The sequence below is a fragment of the Plectropomus leopardus genome, chromosome 18 (assembly GCF_026936395.1).
Source record: "Plectropomus leopardus strain MGB_pleo_1.0 chromosome 18, ASM2693639v1, whole genome shotgun sequence".
NCBI lineage: Eukaryota > Metazoa > Chordata > Actinopteri > Perciformes > Serranidae > Plectropomus > Plectropomus leopardus.
In genome coordinates, this window is record NC_142193.1 from 24,022,207 (window position 1) to 24,047,790 (window position 25,584).

General features: G+C 39.2%; 2 protein-coding genes across 2 annotated transcripts in view; both read right to left on the minus strand.

The window, feature by feature from the left end:
• The window catches only part of nherf1b (NHERF family PDZ scaffold protein 1b), a 36,489-nt gene extending 32,693 nt beyond the window's left edge, over nt 1–3,796 (minus strand). The window contains exon 1 of the mRNA XM_042504766.2: nt 2,874–3,796. Coding sequence (XP_042360700.2) covers nt 2,874–3,437 — 564 coding nt within the window. The 5' untranslated portion in view covers nt 3,438–3,796. The remainder of the gene's footprint in view (nt 1–2,873) is intronic.
• Nucleotides 3,797–7,908: 4,112 nt separating this feature from the next.
• LOC121956568 (ras-related protein Rab-37) lies at nt 7,909–24,662 on the minus strand. The gene is made up of 9 exons (XM_042504843.2): nt 24,056–24,662; nt 21,912–22,022; nt 18,968–19,009; nt 17,114–17,180; nt 16,857–16,909; nt 16,388–16,453; nt 15,550–15,606; nt 15,394–15,470; nt 7,909–11,284 (listed from the first exon to the last, which is right to left on the minus strand). Exons 1-9 carry the CDS (start codon nt 24,164–24,166, stop codon nt 11,179–11,181), a joined length of 690 nt encoding a protein of 229 aa, XP_042360777.1. The 5' UTR covers nt 24,167–24,662; the 3' UTR covers nt 7,909–11,178.
• Nucleotides 24,663–25,584: the final 922 nt, after the last annotated feature.

Here is a 25,584-nt window from a genome sequence, read left to right on the forward strand (position 1 = left end):
TGATTCAGGTCCAGCTTTTGACATTTGAGTGCAAAGTATGAAATTTCTACATATTGTGTTATAAATATGCATGGTGACTGCCCTCTTAAGGTTGAAACTTGGCTATAACTGTTAAATTTTGCCACTGGCTGATCCTGGTAGGTTTCATCACTAACCGAGCCCCCTGTCACTGCCCAATCACCGCCCTCTCACCAACCAACTACATTTTGTGTACAGGGGGGCAGGGAGGTGCTGTGGATCAAGAGGCGGCATGGTTTGGTGACTGGTTGTGTCTTAGCCCCCATTCCAGTCCTGCCTATTTCTGAAACTTTTTTCACATTCCAGGGAGGAGGCACTTGAGCCAAAAATGGGGGGTTTAGTTCCTCGATTAATACAAAAGCCAGATGTTAGCAGATGTTCATTTTAATTTTTTTTGTCCAGTGGGAAAGGAGCTTAATTAGTATGTTACACTGTATCTTGTTTATTAAATCCAAAGAAAAGTCCCAGTCTTTATGCCAAGTTAAGCAAACAATGCTGAAGGAATCTTTATATTTCTCATAAAAAAATACTGATGTTCAAACATCCTAAACTTTTTGCCAGAAAGGAATATTCAATATCACAGTATGACCAACATGCCAGACAATATCCAGATTCATCTCACTTCAATATAACTCACAGCTTGATTTCTTGTCATCACTTTACCATTAAGTTCAAAGTGTCACCAAATTTTTTTGACCTCCTGTCAGCTTCAAACATCATCATAAAAGTACAATGACAGCAGCTCAGTGAGCATCCTGGTTATGGTTCCATCATTATTACATCATGTTGAAAAGCTTAAATTGGGGCTTGTTGGACATCGATCTCATCATTCAATTTTGCCTCCATCAAACCTTACAGGTTTTACTATCTGCAGATGAAAGTCTTTTCTACATGTTTGTGTCTGATAGCTCTGCACACACTGTGGCCTTTCTTGCCACCTCAATTACACCCTCAGTTATGTACTGAGCAGGAGCTGGACACAGACACAAACAGCCTCGGGGGTAAATATCCAGGATGCAGCGAGGGGCACAGATGTTCCAGACTGAAGGGACCCACTTCATGTGCCTTTAATGAACCCTCCAGTTCACCGCCACACACACACACACACACACACACACTCACAAATACAGACACAGCAACAAGTGGCCACTGCGGAGTGAGAATGAGCCCATAATGTTTAACAGACAAAGATCAAAGGTTGAAAAAATTCATTTAGTGGGACTCATTTAGTAGAGATTGAAAAAAATGTATTTCCTGTTGTTTGTTGTGGAGGGTTCAAGCAATGTCAGATATGTGTTTCGGTGGTTTTGTACGAAAAGGGCAGAACACAAACACTGAGGACAGCTCTCATTTTAAAGTGATTGCTCTTTGAGACAGTTGCAGGAAAAAATACCCAAAACATCATAATCATATTATTTGAGAGAAACGTTTGCAGACTCATAGAAGGGGTTAGGTTTTCCTGATCCCAAAGCTGAGACTGTTTGTCCCCTCACCCACAACAAATGTGCAGCCAGCTGACCGAGCCCACAGCCTGGCAGCATGTGGGTGCAGCTGCCCATGTTATCCATGTTATAGACGCAGAGATTCTCTCTATAGGAAAGCACTCCTTTAGTGATGTATTCAATGTTATTACCGCAGCGGTATACCAGTTTCCAGGCATGCCGTGGTACGAAAACTGATGGTTATCATACCGTGTACATTTGCTTGTCTGTGGTATGGGGAAAAAATGCAACCGGGTGGAAAACCTAACCTTTTTTAGTAATTTTCAAAAGTGAAATGTTTTACACATTTCATTTAAAAAATGGTTTCAAGTTTTAATTATCATAGAAAAGCATTTGTTCAACGACAAGAAAACAGTCTGATTTCAAATAAAAAATTTGGGATGCAAGATAATATCGGCATGTCGTCAGTATCAACTGATATTGGCTTTAAAATTAAATATCTGAATTGGCAAACAAGCTGACTTTTGCTGATATTGCGAGCTGATGTTTTTTTTGGTTTGTTTTTTTACAAATTGCAAATGCACAAAAACCCCTAGATGAGTATTTTTCTTACTTTGTACAACGAATTAATATTACGTACACTGAAAAGCATGTCTCCATCTGCTGGTGGGGCATCAAAATAAGAGTATGCCTAATATGATGTTAATTCAACTGAGTCAAATGAGTTGTTATGTATCACCACATCGGCTATGTGCAACAAATCCAATGTCATGCATCCCTGTAAAAAGTACGAGAAAATTATCAGGAAATTATTTTTTTTAAAAAAAGTCAAAATGTTGAGAATAAAGTCAATATGGTAAAAGCTAAGGTGAAATCTAGAATATAAAATTGAAATGTTAAGAATAAAGAAAAATAAAGATAAAGTCCAAATTTTGAGGATAATGTGTTAAGGCCAGCAAATTGATTCATTTGATTTATTCTCAAAAGTTCATATTCAGTCTTGAAATGTCAATTAATCCTCGACCTTTGACTTCAATCTTAACCTTCTGACTTTATTCTCATAATGCAATTTATTTATTTTTTTTTATCTTTATTTTATTGCTTTTTTCACCTTCTGCTTCGCCCTAACATCCTGGACATTTTGATATCTTTTTGGAATAAAAAAGGCGATAATAATAATCATATTTCAAAGGGTTTATAAGGGCCATTGTTTCTGATAGTAGTTGTGCAATAGCTGCTGAATACCATCATACCGTAAAACCGCGATATATTTTGAGACAGTAAATATCTCATACTGTTGCAACCCTCGCCATTATAAGCATTAAATGATGTTGCAGGTGGAGAAATAAATGGGAAAATGAAATGAAAAAATGAAAATGGGATGTGCAGAAACTTATTCAAACTTTGACTCACCTTTTCAGAGCTGATGCTCAGCTTTTTCTCAACGTGCACGTGGATCTCTCCGTTACTCTCCGGGACCGGTGTGGACTCCCTGGATGTCCCCTGCCGCTCCTCCTCCTCCACCACCTCCTCCTCTTCCTCTTTGGCGTACTGCTCATCCCCGTTTACAGTCCCGTCTTCATCCTCCACCACCACCTCCACCACCTCCTCCTCCTCCTCCTCGTCGAAAGGTAACGGGACCCCGTCGGTGACATACTCCTTCAGACACTTCATGTTGTGTTTCTTCAGCAGCTGCTCCGTGTCCGGGTCCACCACCACGAGCTCCAGCCGGCCCACGGTGGCGCGTATCCGGGACACGACCTGCTGGTGGCTCTCGTTCTCCACGTCCTCCCCGTTCACGAACACTAGCCGGTCCCCAGCGCGGAGCCCCGAGGTCTCCGCCGGGCTGTCGGGCTCTACTAACCGGATGAACTGCCCCGTCTTACCTTTCTCCCCGTGGAGGTGGAAACCGTAGCCGTTGTCCCCCTTCTCCAGCGTGCACAGCCGGGGGCGCAGATACTGGCTTTTACTCGGCATGTTAGGCTTCAGTCGCCTTCACACTGCTGCTGCTCAACTGTTTCAATAAGACCGGCTGCTCAGGATGCTGCTGAGGAAGGGTGTGTGTGTGTGTGTGTGTGTGTGTGTGTGTGTATGTGTGAGTGGTACCCCTTCAAAACACCCAACCCCCGCCCTCTTCTCTTGGAGTCCGTGGGAAACTGGTGCTGCTGGTGTTTCTCCCACTCTCTGGTCCACCTTTACGCACTAGCCAAGTCTGACTTGATCCCGGTGTTAAATCCTCACTGTGACTCCTGCTATCAGACAGCGGAGGTCCTGACCCGAGACTGACTGAACCGAGGCTGATTTAAGTCACAGCTCCCTCTCACAGTGCGCGACAAAAGTAGAAAAGCCACTCAGGAAGAGGGAGGTGCGTTTATAGAACAGCCCAGCTGGCTGCCTCATGCAAAGTAGGGAGGACTGCAGGAGTAAACACAAACCCAGGCTTTCCAGGGAAATACATAAATACATGGGGATGATTTAAGGAAAATATATTAGTGCCATGCATTACGGGGGAAAAAAAATCAGAAGAGGAATCCGTTATTTATTTATTTTCTTTCTTTTTTCTTTGGCATTTTGAACAACAGTTGAAATGCCAAAAAAAGTTGAAATATTGATAGAGTCAAAATGTTTTCACTCAAGTTAAAATAGAATTTTGAGAGTAGATTCAAAATGTTAAGAATAAAGTCAAATGTTGAATATAAAGTTGAATATTGAGAATAAAGTTGAAATGTTGACAAAATTGAAATTAACAGAATTTCAGCAAATAATGTTGAAATCTTGAAGTCGAGATGTTGGCAAAGTTGGATTGTAAAGAATAAATTCAAAATGTCTAAAATAAAGTTAAAATACCAATTCAATAATTAATTGAAAATGTCAGTCATTCATAATATTGAATATAAACTTGAATGTTAAGGGTAAAGTAAAAATGTTGAATATAAAGTCGAATGTTGAGAATAAAGATGAAATTCGAGAATAATGTAAAATGTTGGATATAAATTCAAAATGTTGGCAAAGAATATGCAGAATTAACCCGAAATGTCAAATTAAGTTAAAATTTAAAAGTTAAAATGAGAACAAAATCGAAATGTGGGGAATAACATGCATTAATGCGAGTAATTTTATTTATTCTCAAATGTTTGCATTCAGTCTTAAAATGTCAACTTAATCCTCCTCATTCTCAAAGTAGTTTTTCAATTTTATTCTCAACATTTCATTTTTCCTCTCAACATGTCAACGTCATTCTCAACCTTTCAACTTTATTTTCATTATGCTTTCTTTTTAATCTTTCTTTTCTCACTTTTCCATTATGCCTGGCCCTAAAGGGCTCTCATTTAGAGGACTATATAGTGTTTTAATTAAAGAGACATTAGTGTTAGTCACTCCATATGCACAAACCTGGACAGTAAGTCAAGAGTAATAAAACTATAATAATAATAAAATAATTTTAATAATAAATTAACTCTGTAGCTTTCGCCCACATTTGTTTTTTTTCCCATTTCTGAGCAACCCTTGCTGCACATTTTGTAATATTATTCATAATAACTGCTCTTAATATATCGTATTTTTTGGCATCTTTTCATTTTACAACATTTGCCCAAAAATACTTTTTCACACTTGCAAGCTGTCGTTCTGTTTATCTCCTATAGTGCTATTATTTAGCACAGTCAATTATCAAACACACAATGCGTTAATTATATTGAAAGCATAGAATAGAAGAAATTATCAGGAAATTTTCCTCCTCAGGGATAATAAAGTATCCATCCATTCATCTATTAATGTCTGTTTAGCTTTATAATTTGGCTGGAAGGACATAAAATTACAGTGTGTCAGTCTGTGATATTTCATAGTGATTATGTTGTGACCTTCTAACATTTAAAATGTTTAATTTCTATAATCATCCCCTACTGTGTATATAAAAGAGTATTTTGTCTCAGTAGTGTTTAACATTTATACAACTGTTATTATAAGGGGTTGTGAGCTGCCAGATATATGTAAAATGTTACGCTTTAGTTATGACTTTCTGATATGCAATTTTTCAGATCAGATTAAATTATATTGATCAATATGCTCCGTTTAGTCATTTGAGAACCCTAACAAGAGATTCATGTAACAATAATGACCATTTTAAACCTTTACAGTGTTTTAAAGGCAGTCACCCCGGAGCCCCTCTGGACATTCAGAGATATGAGTGATATGTCTGTAAACATAGAGTCCGTCAGGAAGCCTTCTGAAACTAAACACCTCAGGAAGGATTTGACTTTTCAGCTGAGAATGCTTCCAGGCCCGATAAGAGCACAGAGACAGTATCCCTCAACATCTCCAACCTGGGAATTTAAAGCTACCACAGCTTCAGCGGCGTGTTTAAAGGAATTCAGCTGTTAGTTCAGGCGGTGGGAAGTCATCCAAATGATAAGGTTGTTTTTTCACAGTAAAGAAGAGAGTGCCTCCTTAATGTGTCTGCAATGTGACTCATGGATGTGAGTGGGAGAGGAGGTGACCTGCGTTCAGGTGTGCTGCTCAGTAAAGTGAATCATAGATGTGCTCCATGTATATAATGTCCTCTATTTTATATATGGGCTGCCAAAAAGCTTTTGATACAGTTCCTCAGACACATACAGTTCATTCGCCGGGGTCCAGACCTCTGAATCCGCCCACTTAACTGAGTTCTTGTTGACGGAGTGTAAGGAGTTGACAATTCAATCTGATTTCAGACTTCTTACACAGTAGGAAAAAGCAATTAGTGGTAATTGATGCCACTGGAAACTACCAGTGCCCTCTGGATCCCTGCTTGGTCCCGTTTACTTTGTTATTTATACAAATAATTTACAAAATGTGATACAGTCTGATGCATATCTTTTTGCAGAAGACAAAAATATGAAGAATAATCACAAAGGATACTGACATAGCCAATTTTCAAGAAGATCTCTGCAGCATTTGTAATCAGTGTGATCTGTAATTAATATAAATCCAGAAAAATGTAAAGAGTTACACACTGGGAGATCAAATGATAATATACTTCATTATACAATTTCAGATCTGGTGGTTCAGCAAGTGAAACAAAGGAAGAGGATATGAGTGTTGTGATTGACAGTTCCCTTGAATTCCACATGCATATTTTAGAAAAAAAGAAAAAAGAAGTCAAACTCTATGCTGATGATAATCAATAAAACCTTTCAATTTTTTTGCAAAGAAATTATTTTACCATTAAATAAATCCCCATCTTAAATTTGCATGTTTGGTCTGCCCAGTTGGCCACAAACATTGTAAGAAGTTTATATTTAGTTGAGTTTAGGTTACATCTAATGCCATTGTCAACTTGACATAGAAAACTGACGTAACCGAAATCCAACATATTTCAAATGTCTTATGCCAACATCATCTTGACATTGAATAGTTTGTTTGTAAGTTATAGAGAACATTTTGAGGAGACATTAGAAAATTACATTCGCCTATTCTAGCAGCAGACACAGAGGTGAAATGATTGAGATATATAAGCTTGTTCAAAGAATATATGATGTTACAAATTAGCCTGTCATCCACTTTTGGAATAATAGCTATGGTTTTAGAGGGAGTTATTTAATGTATTTATTCCAATGGGCTATTCCACAGTGTCACAATGTTGACAAATTTATAACAAGTTAATTTTTTGTTTTTCAATTTCAAATGGCATGATTTAATTTAAAGGCTTTTTGAATATTTTCCATGAGTATTTTATAAAATCTTCTTTTTTCTTACAGTGTTCTTTTAAGGTGCGTGTACCCCAAAAATATTCTTTTGAAAATTTCTTGAAATTATATTTACTTGGTCTATTGTATGTCAAAAAGCAAAAACATTACAAACAGTTTTTACCAACTGGCGTCAAAAGTGTAACCATTTCCAGTGAGATGAGAGAAAAAGCTTCATCACATTTCAAGGAATAAAAGCATGGATGCTTGAAATAATATGAAAAAGCATGTATATTGGTATATATATATATTGGTAAACAAAAGATATGTTGTATAATTCTCAAGCTAATTTTTGATTGTGTGTAATTATTAACTTAAACAAGTATATTGTGGTATTGCTTTCTTGTATGGTTTGTCTGTTGTAGTTGGGGAGTTTGGCGTAGAGGATTTATGTCCTGTACAAAAAACGTTTCAATAAATTTAACATATACAGCATCATTATTCACAAAAACATCATCATCCTCTGAAAAACAGTGAACCTCTATAACAGAATACATTCTTAAATACAGAATCAACATGAGTTTGGCCTCTAATTGATAAAACAGTTTTTTTTCTTTTTTTGTGGTGTGACATACTAACGAATAAACAGGGTCGCTGCTGCCACACAGTGGCTCATTAACCTCAGCACACCCTGTGACTCACGCCCCCTCCCTCCAACACCCCAAACACACACACACACACACAAGACACACAGACAAGACTGACTTCAATAAAACAACACCACATACATTACAAAATATACTTTTTATATATAATATGATAACAAAGCACTTTTTCATGGCACTTTGTGATCACCGTGACGTCTCAGAGGAAGAGGGACAAATGTGACATTAAGCAAGTTCGACAAGTAAACATTCATAATGAACATAGTACAAAGAAACGAGTTACACGATGTGGTGCAAGAACAAATACAGCTTCGGTACAATTTTGACAACAACAGCCATCATTAAAGGAGACACAACAATGTTTGGGAGAGCGGTGAGCATCTGTGTGTATTTGTGTGTGTGTGTGTGTGTGTGTGTGTGTGTGTGTGTGTGTGTGTGTGTGTGTGTGTGTGTGTGTGTGTATAAAAGGCAAATAGCATGCAGATGAATCTCTAACCAAGGATGTAAAATGATGTTTATATCTCTTTGTATGAAGCCTGGTGGGATGATGCTCCAGCACATTTACATGTACAGTACTTTGAATGAAGTTTCACTGGCCCTGAATTGAATGTACAGACAGACACACAGCGGGCGAGCGCCCTCAAAAAGTTGGCTTTATTCTATCTAACAGCAGTACAGATGTGAACAGATGGGATAATTTTAGCTACAATCTGACTGTGAGACTGAAGTCCACTTCTCAAACACACTGAATTGTCAAAGAATAAAATGAAGACTGTAAGGCCAAAAGGGATTCAGTTCACAGCCTGGAAAAACAGGGATGGAAACAAACTAAGAGCTGCATGGCAAAATGCTATATCCAAACCAACAGTCGTATCGATTGTTTATATAAAAACTGTCATTTGTCAAGAGTCGGACCTGCAAACTGCAGGATGGAAAAGGCGACAGTTCTGAGAATATGGCCAAACTTTGCTTTGTGATGCACCGCTTTCAGCCGGGACAAACAAAGCTAAAGTAGATAAGATCACTTTGGAAAAGGTTACTGAACTCAATTAAATAGCAAAATTTCAAGTTACAGCAACTGGAAACTGTTTTATTACAAACATGAGGTCAAGCAGGGTCCTGCCGGTTTTAATTAGGTACTATATACTAATTATATTTTTGTTCTGTACATGTGATCACTTTGATTCTTGTTGCTATACGCTGTTAATATAGATCTCTTTTTAAATGTGCCTGCTCAAATTTAAAAGTTTGGTTCAGCTAAATTTCCTGGGCCCTTCCTAACACTGACAAATAGGCTCCCTGGTCTATTACATATACTGAGCACAGACTGTATAAAAATAATGGATGTAGCCACCGTAACATAACCTATCAGTTAGTAGACACCCTATTTGAGGGGTTCCACGAATTTGGCAGTTTGATTATCGCCATATTGGTGCAGTTTTTTGGCAATTCGCGTCCAGGCTGTTCTGCACTAATCATATGTATACCTATGAAAAGTATTGCACCAGAATTTGCATGTAACTCACTTAATCGTGAAGGCTACAAACACGTGATGAATGTGCTGACAGGAGTAAAGAAGGAAGCAGTTTAAAGAGCAAAAGTCTGCGTAAGGAGGCAGGTTGGGGTGGTGAATGGGTCAAACAAATATAGGACTTTCCTTCTGGAGACTGATGTTTAAGTCCTGTGTGAAACCAAGTGGTTATTTTTAAGGTATCATCATGTTATGTTAAGTAAGGAACTTTATGTGAAGTAAGCAACATGACAATTGTCAACCATGATTTTTTTCTTAAACTAACCTCCATAGAGTGCTTCAGCAAGCTAATGTCACCCTGGTTCCCTCGTAAAAAAGGCCTATGGGATTTTTCCATTGGTTTCAGAATGATTACAGGTAATAAGCTCTGTGGTAAACAAGCATTTGTGGTACTTACGCGTTTTGTTCAGCAAGATAATCTTCACAAACTCACACCACTTTCTGGATTTTTGAAGCCTAAATGCAATTGCCAGAAGTAAAAAGCTATTGCTAGGCTAAAATGAACTACTCAGCGTGACGATGTTCTGAAGTCTCCTTTAGCCACTTGTAAGCAACCACATTTTATAAGACATACACAAGCTTCAAAGTTTGCAAGTGGGGTATTTACAGACGTATTTTATGTCATAGAACAAAACGTGAAAGTCTCTTAAGCTTGTCAACCACAGACCTTATTTAAGACATCAAACCAAAAACCTGTTTAAAAATCCGTCACTCTGAGAAGAGGGATCAGGAGGTGGCAAAATGCTAAAAGCTTTCCATGTTTTAAGACTCATTACTGGGGTACTCTATAAGCTTACTTACCCTAACATATGTAACTTTATGTTAATTATGTGACAAACGGGCTTCACAATGTGACAATGCTATAGCCCTTAACAGAAAACTAACTTAACCAGTAGCGGTACCAAGTCATTGGTGCTAATTCATAGGATATCATAGAACCATTACCTGCATTTTTGTAAGATACACAAACTATTGAATGAGGATATGTTGCCGTGCTGGCTTCATTTTTCCAAAGATGTCTCCATGGCTCAAAACTTGATATTAGAAAGAGTCAGTATTGACCTTGATGGCAGTCGAGGTGTCCTGTCAACAGTTTTACAGATGTCCCTCTTATAATGGTGGTCTAAGAGGAAAATGCCTTTTGGGCCAGATTTTTTCCAGTGGCCACTGGAAAAAACTGGAAAAAAAAACGTTGAATGGTGTTCCTAAGAAGTTCTTAGCCATGGAGGCTGCTGCTTGACACGGACCCCTGCTGGTAGCTTAAGCATTTGCAAGCACTGAGAAACAATTTAAATACACAAGGGTTACTTCCCCTAACCAAGATATTTTGTACTGACACTGTAGGTTCGAGCAGAATTTGAGGGTGCAGTTACCCCTTAAGTGTAATATGTCGCAGACACCTCCTACCCCAAAATAATTTTTAAAAATTCTTCAGATCTACATGAACACAGATGCCATATTTTGCATTAACAATGATGAATTTAGATTTCTGCAGCTATGTAAGATAGAATGATAAATGTTTTCTGTTTGTCCCTGCAGATGGATATAGCATTTCAGATTGTAACTCCTGACTTGTAGTTTGATACAACTTTCACCACAAAGACTACAAACATTTCTACGCATGACATAAGAGAGATTTAAATTCACATTTCAGATAAGGGATGGCAGCCAGTCCAGATTCCATTCAAGCTAAAGGCTCAGTGGAGAAGACAAGGTTGTCCACTTCTCAGGTTTGGTGCTGGGATTGGCTTTTCGAAAGAGAGCAGACTTTTGTTTGTTTACCTCATTCCCACTCCCTCCCTCCCCTCCTCTCCTCATCTCTCTCTGTGTGTCTCTCTCTGCCTGGTGATCAGCATCAGCTACATGAGGCCGCAGCAGCCAGACTTGTGCTTCTGAGACTCGATGTAGTCGTGTATCTGGAACTTGGGCTCATTCGGCTGCTGTGTCGCTCTGTGCTTCAGCTCCCTGATGGAGAGAGACACAGGAAGTTAGAAACAGAGGGGGTGGATGTGTGGGATGGAGCACAGACAGGGTGAGCAAATCAAGAAAATGAGAAAGGAAAAGGAATAAAAAAGCAAGCGAGCAAGGGAGAGAAACATCTATCTGTGCTAAGATTTAATCAAAAAGCCTCTGGCATGAATCATTTAATCTAACTTGCACTTAAAATACATATGAAGATAGCAAATCACCCACATTACTGTCTGCCACAGCTCTGGGAACGTGCTGTACAATCAGTCATTACCAACCTTTTTTTTATATTTCCTGCCTGTCAATAGGAAAGGTGTGTGCACGAGGAAGTCAGTCACAAGCAGAAATTACACAGTTAATGTTTGGCTCCTCGGGGAGCCTCCAACACGCAAAATCCCAATGTCACAAATCAACAGGACCAAACAAGAAATCAGCCAATAACCATGAGATGTATTAGTTGCAGGAGTCAGAGGGAAGCTTGTGAGCATCAACGCCATGTCAAAGAAAATTATTACGGCCTCGCAGTCTACTGCGAGTGAAGTTGGTTTGACTCAGTTGTATGCCTCCATAAACAAGTCAAGTTACAGTTTTCATCCAAAAAAATTTCATAAAGGCATTTTTGAGATATTGCGTTCACTATAATGAGACAAATGAGGTCATAGTGACCTTGACTTTTGTCCACCACGTTCTTATCAGTTCATTGTTGAGTCCGAGTGGACGTTTGTTCCAAATTTGAGATATCTTGTTCACAAGAACAAGACAGACAAGATTACAATGACCTTGACCTACAGCCAAAAAAATCTAAGCAATTCATTATTGGGTCCAAGGGGACTTTTGTGCCAGATTTGAAGAAATCCCGTCAAAGTATAATTAAGATATCTTGTTCATGACAATGAGACAGATGAGTTCAGTGTCCTTGACCTTTGTTCACCAAATTCTTATCTGTTAATTGTTGAGTCCAAGTGAACATTTAAGTGCCAGATTTGAAAAAAATCCCTCAAGGTTTTCTTGAAATATCGCGTTCACAAGAATGAGACTGAAACATAATGCCTCCATTCATGGCTATCGTGGAGGAATAAAAATGTTCAGAGAAGAAGACCGTAGTAAACTCAGAGTCTGCAACAAGATAGCAGCTGTATGCACGAAGATTAAAATACAATCCCTTTGTGTGGAACCTCAGAAGCATGACCCTCACTAAACTGAAAATTAATATCATTTTAGCCTTTCTATTACAAGCAGAGAAAGGTGCACTTTTCAGCACAGTATGTAGAAACATTCATTTTCTCACTGCAGAGGATGACATAAAAGAAAATGTAGCCTTTGAAGCGTAAAATACATGTTTTGGGGATCTCTTGTAGATGACTCGAGAAATGACAGAAGTGCAAATAACGTTTCTGTGTGAAGTGTATTTTCTTTGTTTCTTTCTCTTTTGTTAATTTTCATTCATTTTCTCTGATTTATGTGGGTGGCAAAGGGAAGAGAAAGGTCTACTTTACAGACTTTCACCTGTCACTTCTTTACAGCATTTTGTGACCAAATTGTAAATTATGGCAGGGATAAAAATAAGAGAACAGATATCGTGGACACTCAAAGGCAGTGCAACATGCCATAAACATAAAACAGGCATATTTGGTTGCCTATTTAAATATCCGACAGACACTGAGCAATTTATTTGGAGTTGTGCTTCTGTCCACCTGATAAAGTAAGTCAAATTTTCACTAATTTTCAGACTATTTTCAGCTGGTCTGTAGCAGTGCCTCAGTCTTTGTACTTGCGGTCATTTCACCATTTCAGCTGAATGTCACGACTCCCCAGTTGATTGTTGGGTTATTCGGATCACCTGTTGTGCAAGGTGTGGACACTGACTCCTAATTAAGGATTGAGTGCAGCTTGTTGCATTTTTTTCTCTGGGCCAATCAGGGTGTGGCGATGCACTTTTCTGAGGGCATAACAGTGGTGAGGAAACAGACACTCAGGGCATTCTCATCTTTCCTCCATTGAATGCAGACCTTGTGTTAGCAGATGTCAGCCAGAAACTCTGAAGCAGTATTCACAAAGGTTCAGAGTACAAAGAGTTGCTGCTAGGGACAAATTCTCAGAAAGTTCTTAGAATTGTGACTTTTTCTAAGAATTTCCCCTTGAATTTAAGACTTGATCTGAAGTTAAAGTTATTCACAAAGCATTTCAGCCTGCAAGAGCGTGCCTAAGCTGAAAAACAGTTAGGAGAAGGGAGGGGGACTTTTAAGCAGCTGAAGAGTTTAAGACGATGAGAAAAAGGCAGAAAAACAAAATAGAAATATTTTCCAAATGCTGAATGACAATGAGTTAATAACACACTACAAATTAGATTAGGAAGAATGAGAAAATGTACTCATTTCCCACCCATTGTGATGCAATTTATCTTATTTCCACTGGGTATCCACATCTTGCAGGCTCACTAAAGGGCATGTCTGTGACAACCAATCACATCTGTTAAAAGGCCATGTTACATCATACCTAGCAACAGGGTCAACCACTCCTCCTGACTACAAAAAAAGTTTTTGTCCCTTAGTTGCCCTGAGAATTTTCCGAAATCACTCCTAAACTAGCCCTCCTTGCTAGCAATTTTAAGTGAGGATCTCTGAGTGTTTGTGAATACAGCTCCTGGTCTCTCGGCCCTTTCGAGACTATTAGCTGGCCTTTGCTATTCTGTGCATGCTGAAACCGAAGTGGAGGGAATATTAAAGAACACCTTTCCATTAGGTGAATTGCATCAGGGCAGTTCTTGGTGTTTTAGTGCGAGACTTTTTCCTTGCCTAATGATCCCCTAACGCCTGCAGGCTTTATATTGATTTTGTTTATTGGTTCATTTCATTGAGACCCAATATGGCCCCTTCCACATACACAAACACATTTGTTTATTATTAGAGAGGCATTCGTTTATTGTTATTAAGAAGCCATTTTTCATTGTGAAGGCTCCTGTAAGATTTGTTTCTACAAGAGAATATTTCTGTTAGTGAGTGCAAATGGCAAGTACAAAAAGATAATCATGCATAATAGTATTCTTTCTGTTATTTTACTACACTAAGAGTGGTTATAGTGTCTTGAGTTACCTTAATGAACTGTATTCCTTTTAGTGTTTATTTTTGTTGTCCTCACGTCTTTTGGGCGGATTATGTATCATTAATACATAAGCCATATTTGCTTTTTACGCACAGAGTTTGCATACGTGCAGTGGTGAGTGTGGTTGTAGTAAGGTTTGCACCGCACCTCTCCTTCTCTCTCCTCTGAGCAGGGTGGAGAAACACTTTGAGCTATAACTGAATGCAAAATGTGTCTTTCATACTGAGCTAAAATGAAACAATGGTTTTGAACTTCAGTAAATAACGTAAATGAACAGTCTCATACTGCGTTTTTGTTTATGGTGTGTAGTGTTTTGCCGTGGCTCAGCCACTGCTCTTATGGGAGCTCAGCAGAGGGCAGAGAGAGACAACTGAGTGGAGAAGTGTTGACGAAGGTTGGGCTCAGTGTTGTATGCATTAAATTAAAACACCTGTGTGACAGCTGATATAAAACAAAGTCTCTAAAAGCTAAATGTTCCCGATCCCAATCAATCAAAACATGCCTCAATCTGCCCTGATACCGATCTTTGAGAACAAATCAGGACATCCCTAATAATGATTAGGATAATAATACTAGCAAACAATATAAAACAAAACAGAATAAGTACACTGAAAAAAATAATAAAGAGAGAAATCAAAAGAGACAGAGGAGTTGACACCACTAACCTCAGACTTCTTCCTGACCTGCCAAATCTGGGGAACCTGTACAGCCACAAGTCAGCAGCTACTTGCTAATTTTGGCTGTCTGCTATGTTAAGTGTAGAGCGTACAGAGGGGTTTTAGAGCTTTTACAGTGACTGCATGCTAATGCTGGAAACACTGCTGATGAGACCTAACCAAAGCAATATCACTTTGGGATGGAAAGCCAAAACTAAGGTTAAAGAAATGCTATGTGGAGATGGAGAGAACTGCGGAGTCAGGCGGTAAGTCTCTGAGCAACACCTTTTAGTCATTTCAACCACCACTAATGTAAAAACATTGATTTTATGCAGCTGTAGGACTTACTTTGCTACAGCGAGAAAGGCCAGCTCCACATTGACTCCTGTCTTCGCACTGGTCTCCATAAATGGTACACCATATTCCTGCAATGGAAAAACATTAGGGGAACAGGTGGAGTGTCTGTTGTAGAGATGATGATCCAAATGAGCTGTCATGCATTACCTTCGCCAGCCTCTCTCCTTCCTCTGTCTTCACAACCCTCTCTGCAGCCATGTCTGACTGTAAAACAACAGCGGGGGGAGAAAAAACAAGTCATCATAGCAGAGGTGAAGGGTCACAGATTCACCACGCCATTAGCTACAGTGAGAAACCATCGTGTAAACCCGCACGTCCCTCTTATCTGCTGCCAGCTGCTGAGCCAGAGCTCCTTCAGACTGATGAGATGTCAGAAACTCCACCTCTAGCAAAAGAGCAGCGCTCCCACAGACTGATGCCTCAAGTCCTGCTACTCTCACAGCCAATGATCTAAGCCGCTGCTGTGTGACATCTCTGACCCTGGAGAAGGGTGAGTCCTCCCTGAGCCACCAGAGGGAGCTTAGAAATATATCAACAGTGACTGCTGGTTGCAATGAGACATGAAATTTTCTCCTTTCATCACCAGCAGCATTGTGGAGGAAATGGTTTCATGCAAGGGAAGCTTGAAGCAAGTGATAAGTCATTTTTGCAGCAGGTTTTGAATGAGTAACATTGGGCAATGGTTAAGAAATGAATGTGTTTATGTGGACAATTCTGTTAATGACTGACTTTATTTTCACTGCAAGAAAATACTTCTCTCAGACAGAAAAAATCAAGACACACAAACACAACATTTACTTGTAAATGTTAAAATAGGAAAGCAAGAGTTTGCATTCATGTATGTGCTGCACAGTCGAGGCATTTTCTGGCCTCTTAGCATTGAGATGTCTGTCTAAGTGTGATAAGAGCGTGTTAAAATTGTGCTAAGAGACCAGTTATCCTCCTGATCTTTTTTATGAAGCGCAAAAAAGGAAGCATCGCTCACCTTGTTGCCGAGCAACATGATGACCACATCCTTCTGGGCATACTCTTGTATTTCAGTCAGCCAAGCCTTTGAAAGTAAAAAAGACAGACAGATACAGGAGGGGAGGAGAAAGAGAGATTGGTCTATAAACAAAACAAATACCACCACTTAAAGTCTGCATTTTCGCTCTCCTCCTGAGCCGTGCATTATTACCATCCTCCAATCAATCACAGTGAGACTGAGTCACTCTTATCCTTGAACATTTTTATTGCTTTTCATTACTGAAACTGGGAACTGTGTAGTGAAGCAAACGATAACATCATGTCATTTCCAAAGAGGGCTTTGAGAAAATGTTGGAGGTCCTCGAAGCACTTTGCATGTAAACAGACAGAGTGAGGCGTTCAGCTTGAGAGGGTTTAGGAGGTGAAAATGAAAAGAGAAGAGAGAGAGAGCGAGATTGGGAGGGAAAAGTAATTTGATACAGCCTTACCCTGATATTGTCAAACGACATCTTGCTGGTGATATCATAAAGCAGAAGTAACGCTGTAAAAGGAAACAGAAAGCCTTTATTGTTATCTGCACACAGTCTTATGCAACACAAATAAACACCTACATTCACTTTCTATGCACAATAATAAAAAGTAACATCTCAGCCAGGTTGCAGCCTTATACCTATACCATCCGTTCCCACACGCAAACACAGAGAAAGAGAGCACAAGGAAGTGAAATATAAAAAGCAAAGGTCACCCTGGGCATCTCTGTAGTAGGCGTGCGTTACGCTTCGGAATCTCTCTTGGCCAGCTGTATCCCAGATCTGCGTAACAAACCACATAATTACACAGCAGCTAACGTGGGAAAACTGAACATCCTGAACTATCCACACAGAAAATCCTCCACAGCCAATGACTAAAGCAGAAACATGCCATTATAGCGTACTGCACTGCAGAGCCAAAATACAGGAACTATATATGCTGTCAAAACTGTGGTTAGAATCTGGCTTCTTTTAACAGAGAAAAAATGTAGGTTTATTGTTTAAAGAAAACCAGCTAAAAACCAAACTGTCAGAGAGTCAAATTAAGCTAAATCAAGCTGGGTAGTTGGACAAGTGAGCTGCAAAAGCTAAATTTACTTTTGCACCTTCTAAATGTTTCCTGTAATACATCAACAACATCTTGGTAATTTAGTTACTTATCCATTACAGGGAGGTAGATCTCATGAAGAATAAAAAAAGGTAAACTGATCCTGCTAGCGGGTGAGCTAAGTAATATATCTTAGCAGAGAGGGAAAATTGTACATCTAATGCAGACTAAAGCAGACACATACCGTTTTTGCATGGGCCTACTGCCCTACAAAGCCAAAATACCAAAATGTGTTTAGTCAAAATGTATTTAAGACCAAAATCTGACTTGATTAAAAGAAACAAAACAATTATATTTCAAAAATCCAAGTTAGCTAGAGCCAAATTTAGGTAGTTAGGTAGTCTGCTGGTCAGGTAAATTAGCTGCTAGCTGATAAAGCTAAATTTACTTTCGTATTTCCTTGATTGTTTCTTGTCAATGAAATACATCAATTGTAATGAACATTTAAGTAATTTTGTTATAATCCCACATAAATTAGGTTGATATGGCCATAGTGGCTAAAACAGCTAAACTAAGCATGCTAGAAACTAGGCTAAGGATAGCCTAGCTTAGTAGAGTGGAAAAATTAAAATAAAAACAGCAGTCGAACAACTAACACTGAAACATTACAAAGTCAAATGTACAAATATACACACAATTTTGTTAACACAGGGTTCTGACTTGTTGAAAATCAGATAGTCATGCTAAGAGGTAGGCTAACTACCCTAGCTTAACAGAGCAAAAAGTAGCAAAAATTGTAACTGCAGGTTTGGACCCTGGTGGAGCTATCAACTGTAACTAATAAATTGTTTTCGGGCTACATTAAGGTATTTAGGCATACTAACAAAAAGCAGATATAAAGCTGAAAGAATACATTTTATTCATTGTCATTCTGTTTTCCTTAAGTTTTTAGAGTGCAGTTTTGAAGTCGTATCTATATGGGCAAATAATTTAAAAATATATACAATTACATCACCACATCCTGTCAGTTTGTCACACTGTTTATCCAGTCAGACTGAAAACTTTCAAACCTTTTTCCTTCTACCTCAGCATAGTTGTAGCTACTGTTCTCTGCCTCCTTACAGTGTAAAATCATGGTGGTAGAGTCTATTTTGGAATTAATGTTCAAGGTCTGTGTGAGAAAAAGGAAGGAAAAATCTAAGGTTTTACACGAGCTAGCAGAGGAATCTAATTTTGTCACCTCCCACTCAGTGTTGAATGAACAGGTTATGATGATAGACGAGAATGTGCCTTGCATTAACAGCTTGCTGCTGTCACATCACCCTGCAGAACTGCTCACATTACTACAACATCTGAGATTTTGATCTGATTTGCAATGCAAACAATGACAGCCAATTTAGGTTAACTATGATTTGTAAATTACCTTTCAGGTTATTTTTGATTTTAGATTATCTGCCAGAGGGATGAGATGATTTGACATTCATTGAGCTAAAATGTAGACAGAAAAAGTCCATGTTCTCACCTGGAGTTTGACTTTAAGGTTGTCGACATCCACCACTTTATTCTGCAGACATGAAAAGAGCCGTGAGACACTGACAACCCACCATATGCTTTAAAGACTGGAGTGCTGCGAAATCTGCACAGAAATAAATGACGAACATCACGGCGGACTAAAAAAAGCTGAGACTTAGCATGTGGTTAAAAGAAACAAGACAACTAAAAGTGGTTTTGTATGCTGGCAGAGAAAGAAATTTGCAACACCCACACAACAACAAGGTCCTGGGATTAGACTTAATTACACAACAGTGAGAAAGACGACTGGCAGCATAACAACTGACTCCCCCGTTAATTTCCTGCAGCCCCGTAGGGTGCCCTCTGATTTCCTACGGAGGAAAGATTGACCTAAAGAAAAAAAATCTAAATGTGAATGTGAATATGTTGATTTAAGAGCAAGGTGGAAATACAGGTTCAGGTACCATGTAGAATTTGACATGCATGCTCAAACATGCAACAAAAAACACTCCCATGCTCTGTGTCATTTGAGTTCATGTTATCGCGACTTGCTGTAGCAGCAAACCAGGTCACAACCTTGCACAGCAAAAACCACTCAACAGAAATGGAGGAAGTGCGACTAGAAAATATTTTGCAGCACTTCCTCGATCACTTCATCACGCTGTATCAGTGACAGGTCATCTCAAACAGCCACTGCCTTTCCTGTTAAAGCACAAAGTGCACCCAAAAGAAACACAGACGGAGCTACACACACTGTAAAATCTGACAAGTTGATTTAACTTCAAATCTTGGAAACCAATTTCCTTGAAAAGGAAAAGTAAATATTACTTTTAATCTTAATATATTTGTACTTTACATCTAGGTGTTACGTTTACTTAAAAATGAGCAGTATTTCCTTAATTTTTATGAAGTTGTTGCAACTAAAAAAGGACAAATGACCTTGTTTCTGTAAGTTTTAGCAACTTCAGTAAATCACTAGAAGGATTTTGCCAATCAGAACGTTTACAAGCACAGACAAGTTGAGTCACACTTACAGCTTGATTAGGCTATTAATTAAACTACTGACCTTGTCCCAGTACACAAAAATCAATTTACTGGCGGAAGTCTGTCCGACTCCACCACAGTAGGTCGAGATATGCCCCCTTTCAGCTAGTTGAGCCCGAATCACGATGTTTATGCACATAATTTCACATAACGGCGCTGAGCAAATTCTGCCGTAATTGATTAGTTTTCAATCCACCTAAAAAGATTGATATTAGTTTAAGCATACATTATATTTAGAAGTACGATTTCAGTCAGACTCACATGTTTGAAAGTCCAGTTTTTGTCTGATTAAAACAATAATATGACTTTTTCTAACATCATGTAGCCTAAACGTACTAACTGATGGAAGTTTTGAGATCTGCGAGTTCCTTTTTGTTAACATGTTTAAGAAAATACAAATATGACTAGTTTGCAACTAGCAGAATACACATGTATAGCAAAATAAACTTTGTTAACTGAAGTTGCTAAAACTTCAAAGATTGATTTAATGAAACTTGTCATTTTTAAGTTGCAACAACTTCACAATGTTAAGTAAATATAACTCAGTTTTAATCAAACTTAACAATTAGATATAAAGTAAACACAAATTATGACTAATAGTTATATTTACTTACAGTTTCAAGGCAATCAGTGACCTTGATTTTTTTGGGTAAAATCAGCTTGACAGATTTTACAGTGCATTGCCAAAAGAAACCTCTGCGATGTGCAAAAGACCTAAAGCTGCCACCTGCTGAATCCTCTGCCTTTGCCAGAATGGACATGGTTCAACCCCTGCATTAGTTGCCATGGGTTTCCATCTTTCCCTCAATTATGACGTGAGAGGGAGCCTGCATGCTGAGTAACTGCTACAAGGAAGCATGCCGAAAATAGACCGGCCATGTTACAAGCTGCCACAACAGCCTGTCTGCCTATCCATGCAGGGAGGACAACCTCAGCATATTGACTCAACTGCTCCTCTCCGTTGACTCTGTTTCTAAGCAGCTTTTCCCCTTCTTCATAACAAGAGAGAAAACAGTAATGGCTTACATTAAGAGCTATTCTTCTGAATGAATAGTGTGACACTGAACCCATTATGTTTTTTGCATATTTAAGCCAGTGTCAGCTCCCTTTGTAGTGTGTTTTATGAATGGAAACTGCCTGCAATACTTGTTGCTTTTGCTTGAGTGGTGGCATGATGAAATGCTCAAGCTTCTGATCAGTCCATATAGCTCTGTCTGTCAGACATCCATTACGCTCCCTAATGTCTGCACCACCATCCAAAGAAGACAGTACATCACTCTGGCTAATGCAGCACAATTTCCTCCACAAACCACCCCTACTTGACTTGCCATTAGTGTGAGTGTTTTTCCTTGATTGGAGGGAAACAGGAGGTCGAAACATTTGCTCCAAACAGCCTATTCACATGTTCATCCCACCAGAGGAGGAGATACTGTACAGTAGAAATCTGCTCCAAATTCAGTGACAGTCAGTGTGTGGGTCTGCGTATGTGTGTGTGTGTGTGTGTGTGTTAGTGCATGAGGTATATGTGACTAGGAGCTCGTCTGTCAGCACTGTGACTCCTCCAGGACCGAGCTGAGCTGCAGCCAATCTGTCCAGGAGACACAGACGTGGGCAGGCACCTGCCAAGGCATTTATGAAGGCATCCGCAGAGCCTCGCAGCACAAGTGGTCTGTGAACTTGACTGATTGGCAAGAGGATTTGTACATTTGGCGCAGTGACTAAGTGTTCTGCTCGGAAATAAGGTGATAATTGGTCGCTCTAACAAGTGGGTCCCTTGTTGCTTTGAACATATCATTAAGGCTATTTTTCGGAAATATTTTCTCATAATAGTAACAAGCATATAACACAAACACAGAAATAATGAATAATAAGTCATTCTGTGAGTCGATTCAGCAGCATCTCTCTCTCACCCTAAAGTCTATTCCAACGGTGGCTATAAAGTTGCCTCCCAGAAATGCCCCATCTTTAAAGCGCACCAAGACGCACGTCTTCCCCACGGACGAGTCTCCCAGCAGCATCACCTAGAGCAAACCCACCACCAGAGAAGAGGGACAGCAAGTTACAGAGGGACAAAGACATGACTGACAGCTTATACATGATGGCAGGATAAAAAAATACAATCCTCCCTGAAGAGGAAATTAAAGCGGAGGAGCGTGATGCATAAATCATTTTGCAATTAAAGGTCCAGTGATTTAGGGAGATATATTGCCAGAAATGGAATATATTATAAGTATGTTTTCTTTAGTTTAACAAATAACAATGCAAACCATCAAAGAAAGGGAGCCAGAATTAGCTACCTCAAGTTAGGTTAGCAGCTAGTTGCAGAGGCTGAATTTACTATTGTAGCCTACCCTTAGTTTTTTCCTCAAAATGAAATACAGAAGTAATACTTCCTTCACATCTTGGTAATTTAGTTATTAATCCCACATAAAAAAGGCAGATCTGGTCAAAGTGTATTAAAAGGGCTATACTGGTCATGCTGTAAAGTATGCTAATCGGTCAAGCTTAGCAGAGTTGCAAAACTGAGCAACCTCACAGCAATCCAAAAGTATTTACCAGTATTTAAATATGTATACATTTGTTAACACTGGACTCTGACTTTTTTGAAAACATTTTTTAAAACATATTTATGCCATCTGATCGTATTTTTTCAAAGAAAACCAAACCTTCTAAGCAAGAGAGCCAGCTATTTCAACCATGCTGCCTAGATAAGTTACGAAATGCATTACTTATAAGTAATTAACATCTTGGTAATAAAGGTATTCGTCTCACATAAATAAGGTTGATCTTACAGAATAAAAACGGCTAAATAAGTCATGCTAGAAGATAGGCTAAGTAGCCTCGCTTAGCAAGTGCCTAATGTTAGCGGTTTACTTGTGGCAATTGCATTTACACCCTAAAAAATCATAAAAGTGGTGTTCATTTGTGAAGATTACCTTCAACATGTAAACTTAGAAACTTTTGTTTGCAGCTGAGCGTATTTACTGCAATAATCCAAAATTCAATGGAAAAATCCTGTTGGCTTTTTTCTAGGGAATAGGGTTATGTTAACTTCCGTGTTCATATGTTATTCCTAAACAACTCCATACAGAAGCATTGCAAAGTAGTAGCATTTGGAAATGACAAACCGAGCGCTGGCTCTAGATAAGTCTATTTTCATGTTTTTGCAATGGCCACCACAGTTAGCAGCTCCTCTGCAACGATCAGCGTCAGTTTGTAATTTGGGAGACTTATGCTTATAATTGCAACAGCTGGTTGCAGTCTTAAATCCTCTCCACTAGGTGCCACTAAATCCACCTAAATCGTACACAGTGGTCCTTTAAGTATAATAATATATTATATTTCACAACTGTGATCATGATGTTTGAATCAGATGATGATGCGCAACATCTTGTTTTCGTAAAATTTCACTTCACTTTTCTTATGCCATGGGAACCACAGGCAGCAGTGTTACCCACGGTGTGTCTGAGCTGCCACTAACATGTGACACTCTATTCTGGAGAGACGAATCAAAATGTTGCTGTTATTTTAATTTTTCCAAGCCAAAACTAATCAATATAATCACAACAACAGGGTGTGTAATTATTCAAACCATCCAGCACACATTGTTATTCCCCCATTGTGAGTCATAGCTGCCTCAGTGTGCACATAATAATGCAATTAAACTTGAATTTAAGTTTGTCTTTTGTCTGTGGCTCTTAGACAGTTACAGGTGTGCCCGTGCAGCTTTTATAAATGTTTAATGGGAGGGAGCAACAAGTACACCCTGAGCAAATATTTGCGTGCACAGAAGGACGGACAAAGCGACCTCGAGAGATTTAAAGGCTCAGAGAGACTTCTTAAATTAAAACATCAGGTCGAGTTGTGTGCAAACAATGACCTTTTTAATGCATTAGGTCATATTAGTTAAAGATTTTCACTCATTATGCACAGTCTCCAGATGTTGCTGCTGCAGGTACACCCAGTTGTTTCTGTGTCAAAGCTACATTTAGACACCTGTTCCTCCAGCACAAAGAAGAAAAACCAACACACAAGACAAGACGGGAATACACACCTTGAAGGCAATATCATAATACTCGTTAATAGAAGCGCATCTCTCCAACACATATTTTGACGTCCCGTTTTTAGCCTGCTTGTCCGTCAACGATGTCTTCCTCGTGGACATCGCAATGCCAAGAAGAGAGCGCGGGCTGAGGACGCCAAACCACAGTTATATCTCTCCGAAAGATGTGTCCAAGAAAGAAAAGACGCGCACGGTTTATCAGCCGCTCAGTCCCGGTCTCCGCCAGCCTCCAGCTCCTCTGCTCGCATTACTGCTGCGCGTGGCCACAAAATGATCACCAGGCGCTTCCCGAGGAGGAGAAATTTTTTTTAAAAAAAAAATCACACCTTGATATGTCAAAAACACGGAAGCGCCGGGTAAAAACTTGAAAAAACAAACCAGCAGTGGCGTCTACATCCACCAGTCAAGAAAAAAAGACTGACGGCAAACAGGCGGAAACATTTCTCTGCATCCTGGCGTGGGCAGATGATTAACTGAGCACGTGAGGACGTCGGCAGCTACTGTGTTTTCTTGTGAGTGAAAACATCAGTCTGTCTCTCAGGCTGACATTGTACCCAATGACAGCTGCAGGGGTCAAGCGCGCGGATGGCTGACTCATCCGCCACAGGTGGTGCTCGATCATTGAGAGGGTCAGAAAAGGAAGAGGAGGAGAGAGGCTGATGTGTGAGCTTTTAGTTTAAATATACTCCATGTACAAGATGAATTTTCCCCCCAAAGAAAACTGTTGTTGGTGCGTAAAATTGCGCACGAATCGTTTCCAAAACCCATTTTCCAAACATGTTTCCTTTCCAAAAATTCTCACAACACCATCTAATATGATCATATACTAGCTCTACTAATTTCTTATTATTGCTTCTTCACCAATCTTTATTTTCTCCTTTTGAATCCATCCTCACCAACAAACAATTATCCAAGTCTCTTCTCCTCAAGAACAAATGACTCTATAAATACCCCCAAATCCCCTCGTTTAATTAGCATGTCATACATGTCTAAAATGGTTTCACCGAGTCTCAGAATGAATCTTTTCCTCGAGTGTTTGTCTCCCCCCAGTGTTAAAGTCAAGTCCTCGCTCCTTCCCACACTGACAGGACTAATGATACATGGTTAGAGATCACTCATGTTATGTAATCTCTTGTCTAAACACATGAACTCATCACTCTGTGTCAGGGCCAGCTGCAGGCAACATCTCACCCCTCTGACATCAGTGTGGTGATGAAACGCTCATTTGTAGATGGAGCTCATTGAATGGTTGGCTTATGAATAGGGTCAAAGACACGTTCCTGTATGTGCCCTCTTGACTGCTTTATATTGATGGTACTTTATATGAAATGGTTGAGGAGAAGTGCATCTAAAAGAAAAAGCTTTACATGTTAAAGTTTGAGCCGAATGAGCCGAAACAACCAACCCAGGACAGATTTTTCACCTTGTGTGCATTTAAAGGGACACGTAACCACCAAATTTAAAATGTCATGACTTTTCTTTTATCTGCAGTGCTATTTATTGGTCTAGATTGTTTTGGT